At 37.9% G+C, this 22,422-nt stretch overlaps 1 protein-coding gene across 3 annotated transcripts in view; it reads right to left on the bottom strand.

Moving 5' to 3' along the window:
- The window catches only part of RBBP8 (RB binding protein 8, endonuclease), a 96,241-nt gene that overhangs the window by 39,752 nt on the left and 34,067 nt on the right, over nt 1-22,422 (bottom strand). For all 3 annotated transcript variants that reach the window (XM_030810021.1, XM_030810022.1, NM_001280089.1), the window contains 4 exon segments: nt 19,769-19,881; nt 13,162-13,228; nt 5,597-5,772; nt 2,704-2,808 (listed from right to left, as the gene is read on the bottom strand). In XM_030810021.1, coding sequence (XP_030665881.1) covers nt 2,704-2,808; nt 5,597-5,772; nt 13,162-13,228; nt 19,769-19,881 — 461 coding nt within the window.

The raw sequence follows: 22,422 nt of genomic DNA on the forward strand, positions 1-22,422 counted from the left end.
AGGTGGATCACTTGAGCCTAGGAGAGCGAGACCAGCCTTGGCAACATGGTGAAACACTGTTCTACAAAAATACAAATATCAGCCAGACATGGTGATGTGTGCTTGTAGTCTCAGCTACTTGAGGGGCTGAGGTGGGAGGATCACTTGAGCCTGGGAGGTCAAGGCTGCAGTGAGCTGTGTTTGTGCCACTGCACCCCAGTCTCAATAAATAAATAAATAAATAAATAAATAAATAAATAGATAGATAGATAGATAGATAGAACAGGCACAGTACCATATATTTTGGAGAACAGCAACACTGATGACGTTTACAGTCAGAATCAGTTCCAGTGTAGGGAATAAGAAAGGGTTTGTGAATGCATTCTCCTCTCTTCAATCCCTGTAAGTCTCCCTCCCTCCCTTCCCCTGTACCCCACTCCTCTAGCACTTTTCTCTTTCCTCCCTTCCTCCTTCCCTCCCCCTTCCCTCTCTCTTGCTCTCTCTTCCTCTCTTGCAGGTGGGGGTTAGGGAGTAGAATCCATACTACAGTGAGTTGGAGTGAACGGGAATTAGGAAAGTAGAGACATTGAGTATAGACTATTAATACTTTTTCACCTCTGAAGAGTAGCTTAGCTAAAGGTGGAGATTATTAAAAGGGGGGTTATTTTTTAAAGATGGAAGATAACATATATGTGTATATATTTAAGAATAAGCCAGCAGAGAAGCTGCAGATACTGTATAATGAAGATAGGACAAATAATGGAGCAAAGACCTGGCAGCAGCAGAAGAGAATTGGTTCTAGAGAGCTGAGAAGCAAGGATCTGCCACACTCCGTGTTGTATCCCTAGCACCCTTTGCTGGACCCTGAGCCTCCATGCACATGCACACATACTCATGGACAGACAAACACACACGTTAATATAAAATGATTTGTAGCTTTCAGAATGTAACTTTTACACTATTATAAAATGAATAAGTGATTAACCTTGACCAACCCTCCCAACTGGGCTCTGGATCTCATCTCTCCTCTGACCTTTTTAAGGATGTAGCAATTGTTCCCTCTTTCTCCAGAATTACTAATTTTCTCCTCTTTACTTGATCATCCTATCAACATAAATAAATGCTGATCATGCTATAATATTCCATCTTGAAAAAATCCTCCCTCGACCAATGTTCTTCTTTAGCCACTGTCCTGTTCTCTCCTCCTCTTTACTGTAAAATGTCTGGGAGTACTTGTTTGTGTGTGCTCTTTCCACTTTCTCTGTCCTTAGTTTCCTTTGAACATGAGACATATCTCAGACGGTCACCATTACACCTTAACAATTTTTATCATGTTACTAGTTTAACATTCAATGATCTCTATGTAACCAAATCCCATAGTCAATTCTAAGAAGTCTTCATCTTACTTGACTTATTAGCATTGTTAAACACAGTTGATCACCCCTTCGTCCTCTCTCCACTTGGCTTAAAGGATATCATTTTTAGTTTTCCTATCTCATTGGCAGCTCCTTCTCTGTTTTGTTGGTTCCTACTCATTTTCACAACCTCAACAGCTACAATATTTTCTCTAAGGGGGTGAAAAATGGTTCGGGGCAGGGGGGAGCAAAAAAAACCTTACTACGTATAAAGCACGGACATACGTGCATACACACATCACCTAAACAGATATACAGTAGGTCTGCAGTAATAAAATTCCAGCAGGGAAGGGATTGGGGGGAGGGGGGAAATGTCTAAAAATGCTGGGGTGGGGGTTCTTCAACAAAAGAAAAGTTGAAAATCATGGCTTTACATAATGAAGTTCCCCAAGGCTCAACACTTGGACTTCTTCTCATCCCCATCTATTATCACTTGCTTGGTAATCTCATCTAGTTTCATGGCTTAGATGCCATCTACATGCTGATGACTTCCATATGTGTCTCCATCCTCAACTTCTCTAAATTCTAACTCACATCTACTCATGAATCCAAACTGTACTTGAATGTTGAGTTTGCATTTCAAATAGAATATTCCTGAAACCAAACTTCTAATTTCTACCCACCCCCACCCCAACCTATACACCTGCGGCTCCCAGTCTCTTCCATCTCAGTAAATGGTAACTCTATTTTTCCTGTTGTCCAAACCAATCTCCCCTTTACTCACTCTGCTCCAGCCACACAGGGTTCCTTAATGTTCCTCAAACAAACCAAATGGCATCTTCACTGCAAGGCCTCTGGGCTTGCTAATCTCTCTGTGTGGGTGCCCTTCTCCCAGATAGCCACGTGACTCACTTCCCTCCCTCAGTCCCTATGCAAACGTCACTTTACAAGTGAGGCTTTCTAATATCCCTTCTTACCTTGCTTTACTTTTCGTCAGAGCACTTGCTTCTACCTGACATAAATTTTATTTCTCCCTCAACTAGATCATAAGCTCCATGAGGACAAGGGCTTTGTTTTATTCAGTGCCTGGTATACAACAGATGCTTCAATATTTGTTGAACAAATAAGTAAATCACAGTAAAGCCTTCTTTACTTAAAATTATGAGTAATTTATATTAATATGATTAGGGATATTTATATGAATAGGATAACATTACTTTCCAATATGAAAAAGATAGTAAACTAGTAATATAAACAAAATCATATGGAAAATACCTTTAAAATATTGTCTAAGTTAGACTGTGGGTCACTGTTACCCACCAATAACCACAATTTTAAACTTGTAAAGTAATCTCAGTATCTTGCTTACTGGCCACTGGAGATTGACTTTGGTCATAAGTGTCAGCTACTAGGATTTCATTTTCATTAGGATTATGTTGTGGATGAGTTGAAGACTTGGAAACTTTTCTCAATTCTAAGGGGAGAAAAAAAATAAGAGATTACATAATAAACAATGATGATGAAAAGTATTATCGAATTATATTTATTTATTCATATTTAAAATTTTTATGTATCATCTGTATTTAACTACAATATAACTACTGTTTTACTGACATAATTATCGTATTCTAAGAAGTAAGCTCCTTTAATTTCACTAAGAAACAAAGCTGTTTAAGCTAAGACATTGGGAGAGAGGGGACTAGAACAGACAGCTTCTTCTAACCCAAATTGCCTAGAGTAGTAACATTTTGGTGTTACTTTTCTATTTGTTACAAATCAGCAGGTTAATTTAAAAAGGTATACTGGACTGGGCACAGTGGCTCATGACTGTAATCTCAGCACCCTGGGAGGCTGAGGCAGGAGGCCCTCTTGAGCCTAAAAGTTCCAGGCTGTAGTAAGCTACAGATCACACCACAGTACTCCACTCTGGATGACAGAGTGAGACCCTATCTCAAATAATCAATCAATAAACAAATGATCAATCAATCTAATGTATACTATATCATTTATCTCCATGATCTTTGTTTTAGAGTTTTTATTTTCGGGAAGGAAACTCTGAAGCATGCTTTATCAGAAATCACTCCAATATTTAAAGATTTAGTTCAAAGAAAACCAAAATAAGGACGAAGTAAAGTGAAATGGTTTTACTATTTATAACTTGAGAGTAATATTAAAAAGCATTATAAATCTTAAAATAAGCAAGCAAGGGAAGTTAGAGAACAGGACTAGTCATTAAAGCATTTAAAATTATTATTATTATTATTTTTTTGAGATGGAATCTCACTCTGTCACCCAGGCTGGAGTGCAGTGGCGTGGCATGATCTCGGCTCACTGCAACCTCCGCCTCCAGGGTTCAAGCGATTCTCCTGCTTCAGCCTCTCGAGTAGCTGGCACTGCACACGTGTGCCACCACGCCCAGCTAATTTTTTATATTTTTAGTACAGACAGGGTTTCACCATGTTAGCCAGGATAGTCTTGATCTCCTGACCTCGTGATCCGTCCACCTTGGCCTCCCAAAGTGCTGGGATTACAGGTGTGAGCCACCGTGCCCAGCCTTAAAATTATTTTAAAATCATTTGTATGGCTCAAAGTTATCGTACATCTTAAAACCAAATTTCAGATTCCAAGTAAAAAATGATCAGAACAAGGTTAATGCAAGTGAATTAAATTTCTAAATAGTTACATGCTGCTTTCATACAAAGAATAAACCAGAAGCATTTACATTGGTTAGAAAAGACTTTCCTAATATGAAATTGTTTTCTAGATACTCTTATTTGTGAATTTAAACCTGATCTAAATTATGCAGTGATTATCTTTAATGATTCATGTCCTGTCTGATAGCAAACTAAAAAGTCAATGGATATTCATTTTAGATCTATGATTTTGCATTTTAACTTAGCTCCTATTTAAGTGTAGGATTTTTAACAGTTCTTTTGTTTTCCACTAGATGGTGATACAAACGCTTATAAAATGTGGCAAAATTGTCAATGTTCCAACATCTAAGAATAAGATCTGCTTATTTGTTTAAAGGCATATTTACTGTCAACAACTTATTTGTATTATACAAATATAGTACTACGTATATATCCCCCGCCCCCCATGCTTTCCTTGTTGCAAATAGTTTAGGTTAAAAATTAAAGTCTTTACTGTTTGCTTTAGATTAATACTAAAAGTAATATTTGTACCATGACACATAACAAATTTTGGGACTATGTGAAAAGACAGTTTTAAAGCATTTAGCAGAAATGATAAACTAGGCTGGAATTAGAAACATGCCACTGAAAAGCCACAAAGTGGACACATTATAACACCATTTCTTGATTACCACTAACTCCTACAAATTACAACAAATAAAAATAGCCAGTTACAGACAGCTCCAATGGCAGGAGTACCCATGTGGCAAGACCTGGAGAGTAGGAAAGTTCACAGCTAAGAAGATCTGTATTTGAATTTTGACTCATCTACATAATAGCTGACCTTGAGTGAGTTATTTAACCTTTCTAAACTATCTTTCCTTATCGATAAAACAAAAGAGCTGATAGTTATCTCACAAGCCTGTTACGAGAATTAAAACATAGCAATAATACATGCAAATCACTCAGCATAATACCTGGTACACAGGAGGTAGAAATTAAGTTCCTTTCCTTTTTCCTTCTATCCCACTTGGATATATACACATAGGAATTTTTTTTTTTTTTTTTTTTTTTGAGACAGGGTCTCACTCTGTCGCCCAGGCTGGAGTGCAGTGGCACAATCTCGGCTCACTGCAAGCTCCGCCTCCCGGGTTCACGCCATTCTCCTGCCTCAGCCTCTCCGAGTAGCTGGGACTACAGGTGCCCGCCACCATGCCCGGCTAATTTTTTTTTTGTATTTTTAGTAGAGACGAGGTTTCACCGTGGTCTCGATCCCCTGACCTCGTGATCCACCCGCCTCGGCCTCCCAAAGTGCTGGGATTACAAGCGTGAGCCACCGCACCCAGCCACACATAGGAATATTTTTAAAATAAAAAGGAAAAAGAAACTATTTACTACATTTATAAAATATGGTATATTTACATGTCATATAGACGACACGTATCTATACGTAACACGTGCAGACAATGCCTTCTCAGTCACTTTACGAATAGAAGTTAAACTCATAGTTGTACCATGGGATACCGGAATAGTGACTATCTTCTTACCACTAGATTGAATAACATAAAAACTAGTAGATGAACACTGGTTTACAAAACCAGAGAAATAAAATACAACTCCAACTCTTACCATCTGCACACACAGAGTGCTCCAATTTAGTATGTGTTTGTTCTGTGTATCGGACATGGGGGTTCTCCTTTCTTCGTAGCCGGTTAACACCAGAAAATGAGAAGGCTGTTATCGGTGAATCTGGAATAACGTCTTCCTCACATTCAAGCTCAGCTGCTTGATGCTGTTGATCATTCCTAGAGAAGAATGACAATGGAAAGAAAATCAATTCAATGAGTATTAAAACATTTACTACATGGCATGGAGTTACAGTAGAACACAAACATGAAGCTCTAAGGGATGTAATCCCTTGCATCTAATGTTCCAAACCTAAGTAGATAAGTACACGAATAATTACAGTACCCCAGTGGGGAATACTATGTGAGACATGAAGTAGAAAGTATAGTCAATAGCACTTCAGGTGAAATTAAAAGTATTTCAAATTGCAGAACCCACAGTCTGAGGAAAGGCATGTAGTACTGTGTACTTATGTTGGAGAAGGGAAAGCTGGAATTACATGAACGAGAGCCATGAGCTAAGTGTGCACATAATGTAGAAAGCAAGAGGAAAGAAATTAAGGTTTTAGAGCTTGGATATAATGTGACAATCTAACAGTATTGTGCAAGATTGGGACAGAAGGACAGGAGGCAAGGAAATCAATTAGACAGTGGCTATAATAGTCCAGGCAAGCCGCTCTGTCTGTGGTCTGAACTAGAATATTTTAAGTACATATGGAAAGGAAAGAACGTTAAACATCGTGGTAGTAGAATTAGCATGCTTGACAAATACAGGATGAGAACACTAACACCGATAACCAATTTTTATTATGTGTTTACATTGCCTGGCACTATTTAAATTATGAGTTTAATTATCACAACTCTGTGAGGTATTACTACTTTCATTTTACAAATGAGGAAATGAAGATATAGAAGTCATTTACTAAAATAGTAACAGAGTCAGGATTTAAATCTCAGCAGTCGGACCCTAACAATAACACATTGTTAACCAAATGTGTTATCCATAGTCTACAAGAAGGCTTCAAAATTTGAGTTTCTGTTACTGCTTTTATCTAGGCCCCCTTATGTCTACTCTCAACAACAGTCACAAGAGTCCTATTAAGACATAAGTTGGGGCTGGGCGTGGTGGCTCACACATGTAATCCCAGCACTTTCGGAGGCTGAGGCGGGCGGATCACGAGGTCAGGAGATCGAGACCATCCTGGCTAACACAGTGAAACTCTGTCTCTACTAAAAATACAAAAAATTAGCCGGGCGTGGTGGCAGGTGCCTGTAGTCCCAGCTACTCGGGAGGCTGTGGCAGGAGAATGGCATGAACCCAGGAAGCAGAGCTTGCAGTGAGCTGAGACCGTGCCACTGCACTCCAGCCTGGGCAACACAGCGAGACTCCGTCTCAAAAAAAAAAAAAAAAAAAAAAAACCTAAGTCGGGCCAGGCATGGTGGCTCACACCTGCAATTCCAGCACTTTGGAAGGCCCAGGCAAAACCTTATTGCTACAAAAAAAAATATACTAAAAAATTTGCCAGGCGTGGTGGCACACGCCTGTAGTCTCAGCCACTTGGGAGGGTGAGGTGGGAGGGTTGCCTGAGCCCAGGAAGTCGAGGCTGCAGTGAGCTATGATCATGCCACCCCACTCCAGCCTTGGCAACACAGTGAGACCCTGTCTCCAAAAAAAAAAAAAAACCCAAAAAGACTTCAGTCATATGGATGAAATCTCATTAAAACCCTGTCACATGTGCTCATTTCACTGAGAACACAAGCCAAAGTCCTTTGATCCATGAAGATCCTACATGACCTGATGGTGCCCCTCCCATATTTCCTCTCTGACCTTTTTTCCTATTATACTCTACTCCTGCCACACTCTCTTCCTTGAGGTTCCCCAAACACACCAAGCATACTCCCACCTTAGGTTCTTCGCTCCAATTGTTCCACCTGCTTGGAATGCTCATCCCCAGATATCTACATAGCTAATTATCTCTTTAATCTCCTTCAAGTCTGCTGGAATTTTACTGTTTAAAATTTTACTGTTTAAAATTGCAACCTCCCTTCACACACCCTAGTACTCCTGTTCCCTGTTATTCTGCTCTATAAACTTTATCCACAGCATTTACTGCTTTCTAACATAGTATGCAATTTACTCGTTTTTATTTATTTAGATTTTTTTTTGAGTCTGAGTTTTGCTCTATTGCCCAGGCTGGAGTGCAGTGGTGCAATCTCAGCTCACTACAATCTCTGCCTCCTGGGTTGTAGTGATTCTCGTGCCTCAGCCTCCTGAGTAGGTGGGATTACAGGCACACAACACCATGCCTGGCTAATTTTTGTATTTTTAGTAGAGACAGCGTTTTACCATGTTGGCCAGGCTGGTCCCAAACTCCGGACCTCAAGTGATCCACCTGTCTCGGGCCTCCCAAAGTGCTGAGATTACAGGCGTGAACCACGGCGCCCAGCTGCAATTTATTTATTGTATCTATTGCTCACTTGTTAGAATGTAAGTTCTAAGAGGATAGGATCTTTGGTTCACTGATGAATCACAAGAGCCTACCACAGTAGACATATAGTAGGTATGGCATAAACATTTGTTGAGTGAATATGAGACATTCCCAGATTCTACTAGAGAATAAATTTGTGTGGATCTAGGCATATGTTCTTGCCCAACTCAATTCAGGATCAATTGTAACTGAAAGATTGGGTTTGAATTGCATTGTGAATGTTGAGTAAAAATAAAGTTAATTGACTTTCCCATGTCAAACCATTACTGACCTTATTTGCCAACCAATTGTTACCAGTCTGTCAGACATCTAGGCTTTACGTGACCAAATCAGTCTGTCCTGTTAGACTCATATCAACTTGCAATACTATTTCCAAATAAAAGCTTATATAGTGAGAACTGTATGAACTATGACCAACAGAGACTTTTAAGACACATTAATTGGAAGACAAAGACTAATTTTTCCCAACAAAGATTTACACTTTAATTTCCTGAATGATACCAATATTATTTGTAGGCTTTAATCCTACATTTTATACCAAGGAACAATCTTTAGAGCTAATGTCTAATTATTTAAAATTTTTTAAATTTTAAATAAATAAAATAAACATAAAATAAAATAAACATAAAATTATTTAAAATTTTATTTTAGGTTTTTGAGACGGAGTCTCTTTCTGTTGCCCCAGCTGGAGTGCAGTGGTGCGATCTCAGCTCACTGCAACCACTGCCAGGTTCAAGTGATTCTTGTGTCTCAGCCTCCCGAGTAGCTGGGACTACAGGTGCGCGTGCAACCACACCTGGCTAGTTTTTGTATTTTTAATGGAGACGAAGTTTTACCATGTTGCCCCGGCTGGTCTCAAACTCCTCATCTCAAGTGATCTGCCCACCTTGGCCTCCCAAAGTGCTGAGACTACAGGCATCAGCCACTGTGCCCAGCCAAATTTTATTTTTAATTGACAAATAATAATTGTATCTACTTACTGGGTTCAACAAAATGTTTTGATACATGTTTACACTGTAGAATGATTAAATCAAGCTAATTAACATCTATCACTTCACATACTTATCTTTTTTTTGTAGTAAAAAACATTTAAAATCAACTTGGCAATTTTGAAATATACAATCATTATTTATTAAGTCACCATTCTGTGCAATAGATCTGGTATCTAATTTTTAATCTCTTCCTGTAATTCTCTTATTCTGGAAAAACAGTAAGTTAAAGTCATATGAGAAAGGCTTATAAATTAATGGAGTGTGAAAGCTATCTGACCTAGCTTTAACTAATCACGTCACAGCCTGCTTGCCTATTAGTCATAAAAATTCAACCTGAAACATGAATGAGTCACGAGAAGCAATTGATTTCCTGGCAGAGTCAATGTGGAAGGAGCTGGGATCACATAAGGAAAAAACAAACAAACAAAAAACAAAACTAGCTCTAACTAGAGGTGCCCAAACTAAGTAAATGAGTGCTGGCTTTGTCTTCCTTTGTCATAAAAGGAAAAAACAAAACTCCACACGTTAACCAAGTTCATTCTTTAAAACATTAGTCTCACTGATTTTCTGAGAGAAAGAGTTCATGCCACAGCTTTTGGTTAAATTAATTATGTACATTTGTCCTCCTTTCACTTTTCCTTCTGATGGCTTCAGCTGTTTGATTTGTGGACCCCTGCTCCCTCTTAAACTCCTGTCAAAACTGTTTTAGTTGGTTTGTTCCCCAAAGACTTATAATTATGGATCTGGGGTTTCCCTTCATGAGTCTGTAAAAAAGTTTTAAATATTCAGCTTTTTTCCTTTTCTACTCTGAAGAACTTAACATTTCCAGTTAAAACATAATTTAAACTTAATGAAGTAATGTTATAGCCATTGTAGGGGAGGTGGCAGTACTGCTCCACTGATCGGGCTATACCTAGAATATTGATTTCTTAATTCAGATATTGACAAACTAAAACGTTTTTTAAAATTCACAGTTTGAAGAGTTGAAGTAATGCCACATGAATGAACAGAGGATATTTAATGCCACAGTTAATGAACAGAGGATATTTAATGCCACAGTTAATGAACAGAGGATATTGACTCTAGAGAAAACAAGACTCAGGAGGGCCATGATAGCTGTCTTCATGTATCAAAAGAGACATCAAGCAGCATAGGAGAATAGACTTGCTTAAGATGGTCCCGGAAGGCAAAGTCATAATCAAGAAATGTAACTTATAAGCAGTGTAATTTCTATAAACTTAGAATTTTCTAATAATTTTGTCTCACTAAATTTAAACAGGCTTGGGAAACAGTAAATTTCTACTAGACGTGTTCAAACAATAGCTATTTGTTAAAGAAACTATATAAGGAATTCAATTTAGAAGAGGGTTGAATGAAATGAATTCTACAGTCCTTTGAACTCTTACATGTATAGACTCCCTGGACTTTCACTGACCCATCACATCTATTTTCTAAAACGAAGAGATGATGACCTCAATACCTAGCTTTATACACATTTTTAACTTTATAGTGGCAAAATTTTACTAAATAATTTTGGTGTCACTAATAACCGCCCTATCACATAAGCCATCTGTAACATCAAAACTAGCTCAGTAAGCCATCTGTAACATCAAAACTAGCTCAGAGGAGTTAGAGTTACTGCATTTAACAAGCAGAAGTCAAATAATATTTTCTTCTAAAGTTCAGGGGAATTTCAGGCACAAATAGCATAATATGACAGTGGTTTAGGTGATCAGAGAAAATTAGGTTGCCTTTACAAGATGATACTTGCTTTTTTAAAAACAAAACAAAACAAAACAAAACAAAACAAAACAAAACAAAACAAAACTGCTGGGCAAAATGCAATTTCTTTGCGACCAAGCTACAAAAGAAGTTGGTTCATGAGAATCACAACTATCTTAAATTTCAGAACAGAATAAAAGACAAAATCAGATCATCTCCTATACTCTTTTGACTAAGCATGTCCTAAATAAACATACATGCCTTAAGCTCATGTATATGATTACTCTTTCCTGTAATTTCAAACTTTAATCTTCACTTCTTTTCTAAAATATGAGTTTCAACAGGAAAAATGTGCTTGAGAACACTAAAAATAAATTCTAAACTAATTAGAATTTGTATTTCTTTTTTTTTTTTTTTTTTGAGACAGAGTCTCACTCTGTCGCCCAGGCTGGAGTGCAGTGGCGCAATCTCGGCTCACTGCAAGCTCCGCCTCCCGGGTTCACGCCATTCTCCTGCCTCAGTCTCTCCGAGTAGCTGGGACTACAGGCGCCCGCCACCACGCCCGGCTAATTTTTTGTATTTTTTAGTAGAGACGGGGTTTCACCATGGTCTCGATCTCCTGACCTCATGATCCGCCCGCCTCGGCCTCCCAAAGTGCTGGGATTATAAGCGTGAGCCACCGCACCCGGCCTAGAATTCATATTTCTACCAAGCAAATGACACGATACAGTTTCAACCTAACTTATACACATTGGTTTTTGAGGCAATCGTCTGTCTAATTCTGTGTTAACTTCTACACACTTGGTATCTCATCCCTTTGGTACTCATAAAGATCAAGGCTGATGTGTTAGAAATACCATAAGCTACGTACATACATAATCACTTCCCATAAATTAATGTAGGTCAACAATCACTTATCTAAAACCAGACAGGATTCCAAATTCAGATTTTTTAAAAAATGAAAGTAATACAGTAATACAGAACATATATACATAATTACATAACAGCTCCAGTGGAGTCTGAAGCATCATCCTGTAATCAAACACATTGATATTTTCACAGCAAAACATGTGAATACTAACATGAAGTGGGATAAAAACTATAAACAGCATTCTGCCATTGCAGTGAGGTTAGGTTGTGAATAACATTTCAAAAATAACCTTTTGGGTTTTGGAATTGTATGTAACAGACTGTGGATCTGTGTCCTGTGTTCTCTCTTCATTATACAGCATTATTAAAATTAGAAAGTGTTGACGTTTTCTTATAAACATTTTATAACATCAGTTTCATCTCATAGGTTCCTTTCCTCATCTGACTATTATCTCTCCTCAAAATTCCCTTTGGCTATCAGTATTCAGTAGACCGATCACATGGGAGGAATATCAGAATTCTATTGGATATCCATTATCCTAAAAGTATACTGGTAAGAATGATAATTCTACTTGTGAGATGTGTTCATCCAAACATAGCTATTCTAAGCCAAAATAATGTTACATCTACATAGTTTTACTGAAGTTTTTGTAGATGTCTATTGAAACGCAACAGGATCTTTAGGAATGCTGTAATGCCATTAGGATTATCCTGAATCCTAAGTTTTCAAAAATAGTATATAAGCTTTATATAAATGGGAACTAAAAGTCAGTCATATCTCTGCTCTGCTCTGCATCAGTCAGATCATATCTAGAAAAATATTCTTTTTTTGAGACACTGTTGGATAATGGAAAGAAGAGGCTTTTCAGAAAAAATATGGGTCTGAGTGACAGTCCTATTACCTACTAGCTGTAAGATGATAGGCAAGGTATTTGACTTTGTGACCTTTGGTTTCCCCATTTGTAAAGTGGGGATAATAAAACTACTTTGCAAAGTCACAGTGAGAATTAGAAATAATAAACATAAAACACAAGAGGAAGTGGCACACAAGATAAAAGTTACTGGTTTTATTCTTTAAGAGAAATGGGGAGAAAAGGGAAAAAAAATAAAGGAAGAAAGAAGTTCTACAGGCCTGAGTACTATATAAGAGGAAACACTTATTCAGCTTGCCCTTATGAAGCTTCTGGGACAGGGCTGGAAGGGAGCTAACCAAACTCAAACATCTGTTTGAAATATAAGTATTTTAATAATGTATTATTTATAATAAATCATTATAAAAATTAAAATGTTTTAATTACAATGTTGACACTTTCTTCCAGCACTAATCTAAGAGATGCATTCACACTATACTCTCAAAACACAAGAATGTAGTGATTGTATTTTTTAACTGCAGAACACTTCATAATTTTTAAAATGAAATCTGTAACTCTTACAGTATCTTCATGGTTTGTATAGCTAAGTAAAATAAAAGAACAAGGCCGGGGGAAAATACTTACTCAATTTTCTGCTGGAGTTGTTCAGAAAGCTTTTTATTTTCTTCCTGTAGAGTATTCCTTTCATTCACTTAAAAACAATGTGAAAAAGAAGGCAAATAATATATTTATATTAACATTTATGTCAGGCTTTCAAATAAAATATGTCAGCATGTATGAAGAAATTAGTACTTCTAATCCTAAATCATAATGTTTATTCAGGGTTAACACTAGTGTGCAAAACTAATTCGTTACTAGATAGGGAGTACTACATCTCACACCGTGCCAGTTCCATGTAACTGATTAACTGATAATTTTATGTAATGCTTGCAGGCAAAAGAGAGTACTTCATGTACTAGAGAGTATAATTATTCATACTGAGGACAAGAAAGCATTCCATCTGGTTACTCAGTCCTACTAATTTCAAATACCATTTTAGCAAGAGTCTCTATCTTGAAATTAATTTGATCATAAAAATAAAATAGGCCGGGCGCGGTGGCTCACAGCTGTAATCCCAGCACTCAGAGGCTGAGGTGGGTGGATCACTTGAGGTGAGGAGTTCGAGACCAGCCTGGCCACCATGGTGAAACCCCGTCTCTACTAAAAACACAAAAATCAGCCGGACGTGGTGGCGCATGCCTGTAATCCCAGCTATTCGAGGTGGAGGCAGGAGAATCACTTGAACCTGGCAGGCTGAGGTTGTAGTGAGCCAAAATAGTGCCACTGCACTCTAGCCTGGGTGGTGGAGAGTCTCAAAAAACAAAAAAAACAAAAAAAACACCAAAAACGCTGATTATCAGTGTAATTTTTGTAACAAGCACATTTATCAAATCGAATTTTCTTCCCAGTCATACTCTAGGTTTCATAAATTATGGTATCAGTAACTTAAATATATCCATTGAAGCAGTATCTGTTTGTTTGAATCTCCACCAAATTTTCCTATCTGTATTTATTTAATTTACAAAGCAGAAATCCAGTTTTGGGCTGTAACTTCTACCGGAACCAGCATAAAACTCTCATCAATGCTTAGTATGATGTCACTGGTTAAGCATGTGTTTTAATAAAAGAAGTAGATCCCAGAAATCAGGTCACAGTAAATACAATGAACTTTTACCAAAGGTTAATCGTATTCTCAAATTTGTTAATAATTTAGTGGTTTATAAATCTAAAACATATTTTCTTACACTGAGTAAATTTTCTGGACTACCTACATGTGAGGTTATTCAACTACTTTTGTGGAGGATCCAAAAAAATTAAGATATAGACAGTGACCTAAAGCAATGTGCAGTCTAACAAAGGAGACAAGATATTACATAAACGTGTTTTATAGGTTTAAAAATGACAAGGGCAATCCAGAAGTACAAATAAAGTACTAAGGAAATTTCCAAGTAGGAAGACGTTACTTTGGCCCCTTGAGAATATCAGGAAGGCATTCATCAAAAAAATGGCAACTGAGCTGGACAGGAGACTATTCTACAGAGAGAATCAGTGGAACAAAGACTTCAGTATAATAAATGGTAGAAAGCTTTCAATACAGGTTAAGAAATTACAACTTTATCTTATAGATTACCAGGAATCATTTTTCATAGATGAATGATGGGAAGACTGATTTGTTAGTACATATAGCATATACCAATGTGAGAACAAAGTATTGACAAGACAAAAAGTCAGGTAGTCATTAAAAGAAATGAGTATCTGGACCTATGTAGAGGAGGATAAATAGGAAGTAAAGACCAGTAGAAGAACTGTAACAGAGGCAGAATCGTAGTATTTGGCAACTCATCCTTTGTAGGGTTGACAGAAGTCAAAGATGACCTTAGATTTCTGATTAAGATGGTTTACTTGATTTTCCCTCTCCAAATCCAAATAACATGACAACACTCTAAAATAAGTCTACTGCAATATTAAAAAGCCAGAAAGGGTGTCATTAACAGATCAGGACTATAAAAAATTTCTGGGCCAGGCGCGGTGGCTCACACTTGTAATCCCAGCACTTTGGGAGGCCGAGGTGGGCGGATCACAAGGTCAGGAGATCGAGACCACGGTGAAACCCCGTCTCTACTAAAAATACAAAAAAATTAGCCGGGTGTGGTGGCGGGCGCCTGTAGTCTCAGCTACTCGGAGAGGCTGAGGCAGGAGAATGGCGTGAACCTGGGAGGCGGAGCTTGCAGTGAGCCGAGATTGTGCCACTGCACTCCAGCCTGGGCAACAGAGCGAGACTTCGTCTCAAAAAAAAAAAAAAATCTGAATTATTTAAAAATAGGCTCAGATTGATGGTAAAATCCAATGAAAAAGTGCCTTTAAAAAAGGGAGTTTTCTTAGCAGAATCTCATACCAATTCTAGTATCAGAGGCAACATGGCCTACAAATTGCTAAATGGGTAAATAAAGGGTGCCTAATAGTTGCCTTAGGCTAAAGTCATGAGGATAGATCTCTAAAAGTTTTGACATAGGAGTCATTAATAAATACCGAGACAAGAAAATCAGAGCAGTGCTCCCAAGTAACTTAAAGTAGATATGAGAGAAGGCACTTTCATGCTCAGAAGACGAACTATCCATACGGAAAAGCTCTCTAGCAAGGTCTTTCCCTCCCATTTTCAGTCATTGGAGTAGGGTCCCTGTAAGATTTACTATCAGCAAAGCAAGGATTCTCCCTTGGGCTAATTAAAAGGTAATTTTACTTAAAGGTAATTTTTTAAAAAAGTATCTAGCATGTAGGGCTAAAAAACTCCAAAACTATACAGAAATGAAATACTGGGCAAAAGCTGCATGTAAGTGGAGAAGAAGATCATAGTTCAGTGCTTTAAAATTCTTGCATTATTCAGAAGAGAATTAAGATATTAACTTTAAAAATGCATGTAAGGCGGATCAACTGAGGTCAGGAGTTCGAGGCCAGCCTGGCCAACATGGCAAAACCCCATCTCTACTAAAAATACAAAAATTAGTCAGGCGTGGTCGCACGTGCCTATAATCCCAGCTACTGGGGAGGCTGAGGCAGGAGAATTGCTTGAACCCAGGAGACAGAGGTTGCAGTGAGCCGAGATAGCATCACTGCACTCCAGCCTGGGGGACAGAGCAAGAATCCATCTCTTAAAAAAAAAAAAAAAAAATATATATATATATATATATAAAAGTGATTCAAAGCATCCCAGCTAATTCTTCGATCTTTTTTTTTTTTTGAGAGGGAGTCTCGCTCTGTCGCCGAGGCTGGAGTGCAGTGGCGCCATCTTGGCTCACTGCAATCTCCGCCTCCCAGGTTCAAGCAATTCTCTGTTTCAGCCTTCTGAGTAGGTGGGATTACAGGTGCCTGCCACCATGCCCGGCTAATTTTTGTATTTTTTTTTAGTAGAGACGGGGTTTCACCATCTTGGCCAGGCTGGTCTTGAACTCCTGACCTCGTGATCCATCCGCCTCGGCTTCCCAAAGTGCTGGGATTACAGGCGTGAGCCACCGCGCCTGCCCTAATTCTTTGGATCGTAACAGAACCTTGATAGTAGAAAAACTGAATGAACAAAATGATGATTTAAATGTATGTTCCCCAATTAAAACATTAACATATCAAGCCTGTCTGTTTTAGAAATTAAACACTGGGGCCAGGCACGGTGGCTCACAACCGTAATCCCAGCACTTTGGGAGGCCGAGGTGAGCAGATCACGAGGTCGGGAGTTCAAGACCAGACTGGCCAACATAGTGAAACCGCGTCTCTACTAAAAATACAAAAAATTAGCTGGGTGTGGAGGTGGGCGCCTGTAATCCCAGCTACTTGGGAGGTTGAGGCAGGAGAACTGCTTGAACCTGGGAGGCAGAGGTTGCAGTGAGCAGAGATGACGCCACTGCACTCCAGCCTAGGTGGCAGTGTGAGACTCCGTCTCAAAAAAAAAAAAAAAAAACAAGAGAGAAATTAAACATTGGTTCACCCTAGAAAAGTTATCAGTAAAACTCACTATACGAACAGATGCTATTAAGCAAAACTTAGCAAAAGAGGCACAGAAGGAAATATCCATAACTTAATTTCACGTATCTACTAGAAGGCCACAGCACACTTAAATGTAATATAGTCTAGTCTTCCCTTATGTATCAACTGCTATTCTGGACAGTATCTTAAAGCCCCTTAGGCCAATAACGTATGTAAAGAAAAACAATCACCAAAAGAAACTAAAAATAATTGAAAGAAAAGATGAAGTTGTCACTATTTGCAAATATTTTTACCCAGACAATCTGCAGCAAAATAAAGCTAATGAAAGATGTCGGAAATCCTTAGTCATCTTCCAATGATGGAGTGAGTTGGAGGGCCGGGGTGGTTCCTGGCTAGTGAGACTGAAGCAAAAGTTATTGGGTAGGTGTTCAAAGAAGCTTTTTTTTTTTTAAAGACTCTCCTGGCATGCTCATTTCAGCCTTTTGCTGCTGCTTCTTCCTTCTTGTATGAATGCAGTCACGAGGCCTGAAAAAACCTGCCATCTTCTGACGATGAGACAATAAGCTTGAGGATGAATGCCTGCAAACTCTAAAGATGGTAAATTTCTACTTCACATTCCATGTTAAAAATTCCAGATGGATTAAATATGCAAATTTATGTCTCTGTGTGTGTGTGTGTATATATATATCATATGTACAAAAATTGGAGAATATTTTTATACTCTTGGGGATAGAGAAAGCCTTCCTAAACAAGGTAAGAAAATATACAAAACTTCCACTTGTCAAGTAGTTATAAAATGAAGTCAACAGGTAATAGCAAGATAGAAAATATATGCACAGTATATCTACCAAAGTGTAATAATCCTTCCATAATATATAAATAACTCTTAGTTATTCACTAAATTAAAAAATACAAACAGCAAATAGGGCAATTTGAGACTGGGCAAAGAATAAATAAGCCATTCACCCAAGAAGACGATCATATAAAATAAAACTTGACTGGAACAGTAACAGGGAATGCCAATTTTAAAAAGGTATCATTCTTCACCCACCAGATTGAATATTATTAATACATTTTTGCCCAAATCTGAAGAGGATGTAAGAAAAAAATTCTCAAACATTCAAACAAAAAGTTGAGCAGTCCATTAAAGTGACAATAGCTAAAAAATTGACACCTATACTATGGCATACAATGCAGCCATTTAAAAAAACGTTGTCTTATACTTTAACACCTAGACAAGCTTTTTTGCTTGCTTGGAGTTTTTGGCTCTATTTTAGATAAAGTTGCTGGAAATCTATTAGATATGTAGACATTATTGGAGATTATTTCCAGTAGTACTAACAATAATATGACTATGGATCTCAACTACAGTTGGCCTTCTATATCTGTGAGTTCTAAATTTGTGGATGGGAAACATTTGGGAAAAAAAAATTCTACAAAGTTCCAAAAAGCAAAACTTGAATTTGCCAGACACCGAATACTACATTTAATTCACACAAATGAAGTGATGCGTTCCTTGGTATTATAAGGAATCTAGAGATGATTTAAAGTATGCAGGAGAATGTGGGTAGGTTATATGCAAATACTATTTGACTTTATATAAGGTACTTGAACATCCAAGGATTTTGGTATGTGTCAGGGTCCTGGAACCAATACCCTACACATGACAAGGAACAACTACATATTTATTGAGATGTAACAATTTTCTACTCATTGATAATATTCTTACATTCCTAAATAAATGTATGCACACGTTCACCCATATACACCACAGAATCTATAGACATATTAACATGTAAAGACTTCCAAGACATAGTCTAAAGTGAAATAACACATTAGAACACAAAGTATAGTATGATCCCATTAAAATTCAAAAGAGAAGGGAGGGAAGCGGAGTCTAACAAGGGACAGAGACAGAAAAACCCAGACCTGGACAGATATGTATCAGACTATTAACAGTAGTTACCTCTGGGAGCAGAATAAAGCTATATTCTTTCTTACCTCTTTTAAAAACAATGAGCATATATTCAATATTCTTGCTTGAATAACCAGAGGATAGCAATATAATTAACAGAAAAAAATAGAAGACAGAGTTAGTTTGGAAAAGAAGATAATTAATTATATTTTGAATAAATTGACTGTGAGCTGCTTATGGGAAATCCAAGTAATGGCCACCAAAAGAAATAAATAGTTATAAGAGAATAAGGTTAACAGAAGTATTAAAAGAATAAAAGAAGGCAGCTAAGAATGCAGAAAAACTCTACACTCAATAGGTAAGGAGAATAAGCTGAAAATAGTATACTTATGAAAACAGTGTGTCATAAATACCAAGAGAGAAAACAAGTGTAGAACAATAAATTGTCCACTTTGTATTTAACTTTACTAAGTATTAAGGTTACATGAAATAAAGATAAAACCAAAGCAGCAAATATGGACACGTCCAAAAAAAAAAAAACACCACCTGCTTCTTGTCTTACAACTGATGACTTAAGACCAATGTGGACAGCATTTGCACAACCTTTTTGTACCCTATTTCTTACTAAATTAAGCATGAGATTAAATCTACAAAAAGTACAAAAAAGGACATTTGAACTTTTACTAAATAAGGAAAAATACATGTAAACCATCCATTTAATTACAACCAATTTACTAATCGGTCTTAACAACAATACATTATATACTTTAAATAATTAATAAATGAAGAAAGGAAACTCACTAAGTTCTGTAATAAGTTTAAGATTCTGCTGCCGGATATTTTCAAACTCTTGCTGTTTTTTCTGCATATGTTCTTCAGTTACTGCACAGCGATCACATAATCCTGCTCTTAACCTATGAAACAAAACAAAGTATTTTTCATCCACTAAAAGAGATTTCCTTCTTTGGAATTCCAAGACTTTTATGAAGATTTAAGGAACTGACTTGGCAAATACTGTGAAAATCAACTAGACTAATGATGTTATTATACCTTTAACATATTCTTACATAGGCTGAAATCATGTTTTACCACCATTTTCTTCAGATTGCAATTCTATAAAAATCTGCCAATTTTAAACTCATGCTAAGGGAACTTATTGAAGAAGCTGACCTTGTTTTAATTTATTATGGTCAAAATATGAACTCTAGTCCAATACCAAGGGGTAGAATTATACCTGAAGCAACTTTGCAGCTGCTTTGCTCAGCATAGCATATCACCCATAGTGTTCAATAATATTTTTGATGAAAAATTAAATTCATCAAAATTTATTTGTCAATATTGGCAGGGCGCAGTGGCTCATGCCTGTAATCCAAGCACTCTGGGAGGCTGCGGCGACAGGATCATGAGGTCAGGAGTTCGAGACCAGCCTGGCCAATATGGTAAACCCCATCTCTACTAAAAAAATACAAAAATTAGCCAGGTGTGGTGGTGCTCGCTTGTAGTCCCAGCTACTCGGGAGGCTGAGGCAGAAGAATTGCTTGAACCCGGGAGGTGGAGGTTGCAGTGAGCTGCGATCATGCCACTGCATTCCAGCCTGGGGGACAGAGCAAGACTCCAACTCAAAAAAAAAAAAAACTTTTTTTTTTTTGTCAATATTGTTGAATAAAGGTCAAGAAATACAAGGGAGAAAAAGTCACCTCATATTTTCCTTTTGGCATTAAAAAATTATTAGTAAAAATTCACAATGTATTAAACAAAAAAAATTACAGGCTGGGCACAGTGGCTCATGCCTGTTTTGGGAGGCCAAGGCGGGCGGATCACAAGGTCAGGAGATCGAGATCATCCTGGCTATCACAGTGAAACCCCGTCTCTACTAAAAATACAAAAAATTAGCTGGGTGTGGTGGCGGGCACCTGTAGTCCCAGCTACTCGGGAGGCTGAGGCAGGAGAATGGTGTGAACCTGGGAGGCGGAGCTTGCAGTGAGCTGAGATTGCGCCACTGCACTCCAGCCTGGGCGACAAAGCGAGACTCCGTCTCAAAAAAAAAAAAAAAAACAAACAAATACAAAATAGCTTTTACTAATTATTTGTGACTGTTGAAGAGAAAAACACATATATCACACAACCAGGTGAGGGAGAGTTATATTCCAAAATGTTAATAATAGTTATCTTGTAGGTGACAGTATTATGGGAGATTTTCTCTTCTTCATTTTCCATATTTTTGAAACATTTTCCAATTTCATTATTTACCTAATCAGAAAAAAATACAGTTAAAAAGGAGACACATACCCCACGTTAAGAATTCAGGAAATATATTCGAAGATAATATATTTTTTTTTTTTCAGATGGAGTCTTGCTCTGTCACCCAGGCTGGAGTACAGTGGCGCAATCTCAGCTCACTGCAAGCTCCGCCGCCTGGGTTCACGCCATTCTCCTGCCTCAGCCTCCCGAGTAGCTGGGACTACAAGTGCCCGCCACCTCTCCTGGCTAATTTTTTGTATTTTTCATAGAGATGGGGTTTAACTGCGTTAGCCAGGATGGTCTTGATCTCCCGACCTTGTGATCCACTTGCTTCGGCCTCCCAAAGTGCAGGGATTACAGGCGTGAGCCACTGCACCTGGCCCAAAGATAATAATTTCAAGTCAATAACTAAGCCAATAAGATAATAAGTATTTAAGTGTTGGCAGAGCATGGTGGCTTACGCCTGTAATCCCAGAACTTTGGGAGGCCGAGGTGGGCAGATCACCTGAGGTCAGGTGTTAAGAGACCAGCCTGGCCAATGTGGCAAAACCTCACCTCTACTAAAAACAAAAAGCCGGGTGTGGTGGCTCATGCTTGTAATCCTAGCTACTTGGGAGGCTGAGGTGGGAGAAATGCTTGAACCCAGGAAGCAGGGATTGCAGTAAGCCGAGATAGCGCCATTGCACTCCAGCCTGGGTGACAGAGTAAGACTCTGCCTCAAAAAAAAAAAAAAAAAAAAAAAAAAAGATAGTATTTAAGTGTCTGTGGAAGTCAGTGGAAGTCACAGCATGGTAGCATATGCCACGAATTTTAAAATAAGTTAGAGATAAAACATGAAAAGTATACAACTAAAGCAAAGCAAAATAAAAGAACACAGACTTTTTTTTTTCTTTTTCTTCTTCTTTTTTTTTTTTAATGAGATGGGGTCTCACTATGTTGCCCAGGCTGGTCTCAAACTCCTGAGCTCAAGTGATCCTCCCACCCTGGCCTCCCAAAGTACTGGGATTACAGGCATGAGTTACCGTGCCTGGCCAGAACCCAGACCTTTTTATACAAAAGTAAAACTCACATGAAACAATGTTGATACAGATGTAAAAACAAAAGATAGGAAGTCATATGTAGCATTAATAGAATCAGAATTTCTAGAATGAATGAACATACAGCTAGGCATCATGATTTAAGTGGAATACAGTCTGAAGACAGGAATTAGATCA

Source organism: Nomascus leucogenys, chromosome 4, assembly GCF_006542625.1.
Source record: "Nomascus leucogenys isolate Asia chromosome 4, Asia_NLE_v1, whole genome shotgun sequence".
NCBI classification, from domain to species: Eukaryota; Metazoa; Chordata; class Mammalia; order Primates; family Hylobatidae; genus Nomascus; species Nomascus leucogenys.